We start from the raw sequence: 4,415 nt of genomic DNA, 5'->3' as shown, positions 1-4,415 counted from the left end.
CGGGGCGGCCGAGGGTTGGCACTGGCCTGCCTGGGCACGTCGCTGTGCGCGGCGCCGTGGCGAGACCTGTTCTCGTAGGGAGGGGGCACTGTAACCTCAGCCCTAGGCACCTCCCGTTCAGGCTTTCTGCCTACCCAGCAACTTCTAATTTGGGTGCACGGTGGGAGATGCTCTCAGCTGTCAGCCCTGCCTGTGGGGGTGGGGTGGGAGGGGCAGCTTGCTGCCTCTCACACAGTTACTAAGTGCAGCTGCAGGTGCCACAGGTGGGCCGTGGGCCGTTACTCTGGCTGCCACCCTGTTACCTGGGTGTTGGGGCCCAGAGCTCAGCAGGTCTGCCGGGTGGGGCTGGGCGTGGCTGACAGGCCTCCTTGGCAGGTGGGACAGGAGGCCACCGCAGCATCCCGAGCCGCGGCCCCAGGAGCGATGACCGAGTACAAGCTGGTGGTGGTGGGGGCCGGAGGTGTGGGGAAGAGCGCCCTGACCATCCAGCTCATCCAGAACCACTTCGTGGACGAGTACGACCCCACCATCGAGGTGAGCGGGCCGCTCCTCACCCCAGCACCACCCTCCAGGGGCCTGTCTTCTGCCTGCTCTGCAGAGCGGTCCCCTTGATGGAGGACCTGGGGAGCACAGGAGGGGCTGGTGATGCTGCCACACCCCCAGAGGAGGGGGTCCCTGAGCAGTGTCCTCCCACAGGACTCCTACCGGAAGCAAGTGGTCATTGACGGGGAGACGTGTCTGCTGGACATTCTGGACACGGCGGGCCAGGAGGAGTACAGTGCCATGCGGGACCAGTACATGCGCACCGGGGAGGGCTTCCTCTGTGTGTTCGCCATCAACAACACCAAGTCCTTCGAGGACATCCACCAGTACCGGTGAGCCGCCCACCCTCCGAAGCCTCCCCGTGTCAGGGCGCCTGGATGCAACCGCGCCTGCAGCCTGCCGCCGCTCACCCCTAGCTGGCGCCCCCCCCACAGCTAGCCAGGGCCCCGCCCCGCCCCCCCAGGGAGCCTTGCTCATTGCCCCTCTCCCTCCACACAGGGCAGCCGCTCTGGCCCTGGCTCTGGCTCCAGCTCCGGGACCCCCATGACCCAGCTGCCCCTCGCGCTGTAAGTCTCCCGGGACGGCAGGGCAGCGAGGGAGGCCAGGGCCGGTCGGGGCTGAAGCAGCTCTAGGGGAAGGTAGAGGTGAGGTCCCTGGAGAGAGCTGTCTTGAGCCAGGCCGGAGCGGTGACCCTGGAGCCCCAGCCCCTCTGCCCCCAGGGTGCCCGGATCCCTTTAGCGGGCGGGCTGTGGGGACAAGGGCAGTAGCGCAGAGGTGGGCACAGGGTGGTCAGGCTCGGAGCCAGGCCTGGGGCCACCCTGCCCCGGGGGGAGCTGCTGAGGAGCCGGTGTCTGGGGGGGGGCCCTGGGCAGTGAAAGGAGCAGGTGGAGAGGGGCTGGGATTCGCTGGAGCTGGTGGCAGGGGTCCCTCCAGGTCTCCTCCCCTGCTGGGCCCTCAGGCTGAGGCCCCGCGGCCCCCTCTGAGCGGCTCCTTCTCCCCAGGGCGTGGAGGACGCCTTCTACACGCTGGTGCGTGAGATCCGGCAGCACAAGGTGCGCAAGCTGAGCCCGCCGGACGAGGGCGGCCCTGGCTGCATGAGCTGCAAGTGCCTGCTCTCCTGACGCCCCTGCGGGTCCTGTGTGCCCGCCCCGCACAGGAGCCCCGGAGGTGCCGGATGCCGGGAGGAGGGGAAGGAAGGAAGGAAGTGCCGCCAAAGCCCGGCCAGCCCAGGGCTGGGGGACAGAGTGACCGGGGACCTCCCAGGATGCTTTGCACAGACTGGTGAACTGAGGCCTCCGGCCCCAGCCGCGCCTCTATTTGCAGCCCGTCCCGGCCCACTGGGCGCAGGTTCTGTTGCAGTAAATTATTTGATGGTCTTGACCCTGGCGTCCGGCCAGCTCTGTGTGTGGTCTCTCATGGGGTCGGGGGTGGGGGGACACGGGACTCAGCTCCCTCCAGCCGGCGGCCCCTCAGGTGTCGGCGCCGCAAGCACAGGTGGGTCCCGCGGGCCAGCATTTGAACCAAAAGCAGTTCGCTGACCTTTAACCGGCAGGGGACTGAGCGAGGGCGTGCCCGTGCCCCTGGGCGGGGCCTTGTCCGGACGCTGACGGGGGGCAGGGGGGTGTCCGGCACCCCGGAGCCTCCGGCTGCAGCGGGGCCTGAGGTTCCTGAGCTTTGGGGCCTGAAGGCGGTCGCCCTGCCCCGTCCACGCCGGGGGGCCGCTCGGCCTGACGTCAGCCCTGCCGCCCTCCCTGTTGAGGGCCTGGCCTGCCTGTCCCTTACGCACCCCCTCCCCCAGCCCCGGGGTGGCCTGTTGCTCCCAGAGCTGCCTCTGGTCACCGACCCCCATGGCTCTGTGGGGTGCAGGTGGCCACCTACCGCTCTGAGGGCCTGTCCTGCCACCCATTCTCCTTCAGACTGGGCCCGGCTCGGGTACCCTGCCCTCCAGGCCCCGGGCATCATGGGGAACTCTTCAGGTTCCGCTGGAAGCGAGCAGGCTGGGTGAGCCCCTTCCTGGGCCCTGTGGCTGGCGCAGGGTGTGCCCTATGGTGTCCTCATGGCTGCCCTGGGCTGACACTGCTGACCCCCAGGCTCTGCAGGGTCCACCCTGATGCCCAGCCCCAGCCTGGTCTTCCAAATCCTGGCAAGAGAGGAGGGGCGCAGGACCGGGCTCTTCCTGCTACTTATTACCCGGAGAGGGTGGATCAGGAGGGCCCTGTGCGGAGGCCCCCTGGGGGAGGGAAGGGCCACTGCAGCCTCCGGAGCTCGGCCATCGAGGCCTGAAGGTGCCCGGGCCAGCATCGTGCTCCGGGGTCCAGGCTGGGACGGCGGGTCCAGCAGGAGCTCCCACAGGCCTTCCAGGGGCAGCGTCAGGAGGCATTTTAGGTGTGGGCACGTGCGCCAGGCTGGGAGGGTCCCCACCTGTCCCCCAAGGTGCCTTGTGGGGGGCCGGCGCTGGCTAGCAAAGGGCCTGCCTCATTCCTGTGGCCTCAATGGAGGGGGCCCTGCCCAGCTCAGGCCGCCACCTCTGCTCCGTGGCCTGGGCACTCGGCTCACACACACGGTCACTTCTGTACACCTTGAGGGCTGTACCATGGCCGGGAGCCCATGCTGGCTCTCCAGGGTGAGGGAGGGCAGCCTGAGCTGGGCCCCCTCTGCCTCTGGTCCAGGTAGTCCCCCAGGGGCACTCGGAACCCCTCTGGCTGACGTGCAGGTGGACAAGGCGGCTCCCCCCAAGGCCACTGGGGTCTGAGGCCAGACTGATAACCGGGGGCAGCGGTGCCAGCCGTGCAGTGGGAATGACCCCGAGAGGAGCCCGGCACCCGCTGCCAAGTGGGCCAGGGGCTGCCCCACCCCTGGGAGCCGGGAGGGAGACATCCCCAGGGGCTCCAGGTGCCTTTCTCCTTGAGGACGGCTCTCCAGGGTGGGCCCTGACCCTAACCTTAACCCGCACCTCAGCCACAGGCGCCCGAGGGCAGGCCCTGGTTGGTGAGGGTGGAGTGGGGCTGGCTGAGCTGGGCCCAGGGACAGAGCATCCTGCGGCCAGGTCTTGCTGGGCAGCCCCACCTCGTCCATGGAGCCGGGAGGTACCACCTATTGGGGAGCAGAGGGTGTCCGGTAGGGGGTGGAAGCCTCCAATACGAGCCTGGGTCAGGCCGTGGGGGAGGGCGCGCTGTGCTCAGCAGTGCTGCTTCCCCTTTGGGAGAGCTTTCCCACGATGAGCTCACGATGGGCCTGGGGTCCCTGGAATGAAGGAGTCTGAGAAGCCCCCAGGCCCCCCACAAATCAGAGCCTGCTCCAGGTCAGGCACTGGCAGGTGCCCGCTGAACCAAGGCCGCCGTGTGCCGACAACCCCAGAGAGGAGGCTTGCTCCTTCCAGAGAGAGGCCCCCCACTGAGGCCCAGCCTGGGGGCACCCTGTGCTGAGGGGCAAGCAGACATCCCAGCCCTGGCTACCGCCTTCCCCACGATGGCCACTGTGGGCGTGGGGGCCCGGGACACCTAGTTCCTGTGCATTAACCTGGAGCAAGAGACAGAGGAGCCAGCAGCCCTGAGAGGCCCGGGAGCTGGCGCCCGGAGCACAGCCTGACTCCCGCTTCCGCGTCCTCGTATTTGTCCTCAGCCACCGGCACGGGCACCTCCCTGCTCCCTGTCAGTCTTTCTCCGGAGAGAGCTGGTGTCCAACGCACCAGCTGCAGATGACTGCGGTCTATGCGGTATGTTTGTCGAAGAAGTGATTCACTTCCTCGCTCTTTTTAAAAAAATATATATTTTATTGATTCTCTACAGAGAGGAAGGGAGAGGGATAGAGAGTTAGAAACATCGATGACAGAGAAACATCGATCAGCTGCCTCCTGCACACCCCCTACTGGG

The 4,415-nt window shown here is 67.6% G+C and overlaps 1 protein-coding gene across 1 annotated transcript; it reads left to right on the top strand.

Annotated features, from left to right (window-relative positions):
• Window positions 1-341: 341 nt before the first annotated feature.
• On the top strand, window positions 342-1,923 carry HRAS (Harvey rat sarcoma viral oncogene homolog). Its single transcript, XM_015562395.1, has 4 exons — window positions 342-534; window positions 697-876; window positions 978-1,109; window positions 1,545-1,923. The coding sequence occupies exons 1-4, from the start codon at window positions 424-426 to the stop codon at window positions 1,662-1,664; spliced, it is 543 nt and encodes a 180-aa protein (XP_015417881.1). The 5' UTR covers window positions 342-423; the 3' UTR covers window positions 1,665-1,923.
• Window positions 1,924-4,415: the final 2,492 nt, after the last annotated feature.

Source organism: Myotis davidii, unplaced genomic scaffold (assembly GCF_000327345.1).
Source record: "Myotis davidii unplaced genomic scaffold, ASM32734v1 scaffold3578, whole genome shotgun sequence".
Lineage (NCBI taxonomy): Eukaryota > Metazoa > Chordata > Mammalia > Chiroptera > Vespertilionidae > Myotis > Myotis davidii.
Note: the sequence above shows the minus strand (reverse complement) of the source record. Positions and strands in the feature narration are given on the sequence as shown.

Bases quoted from the DNA above. Each gene is read 5' to 3' on its own strand.
- HRAS (XM_015562395.1), top strand. From the start codon at position 424: ATGACCGAGTACAAGCTGGTGGTGGTGGGGGCCGGAGGTGTGGGGAAG. The intron at 877-977 runs TGAGCCGCCCAC...CCCCCCCCACAG, and splicing joins AGGACATCCACCAGTACCGG to CTAGCCAGGGCCCCGCCCCG. The intron at 1,110-1,544 runs GTAAGTCTCCCG...CCTTCTCCCCAG, and splicing joins ACCCAGCTGCCCCTCGCGCT to GGCGTGGAGGACGCCTTCTA.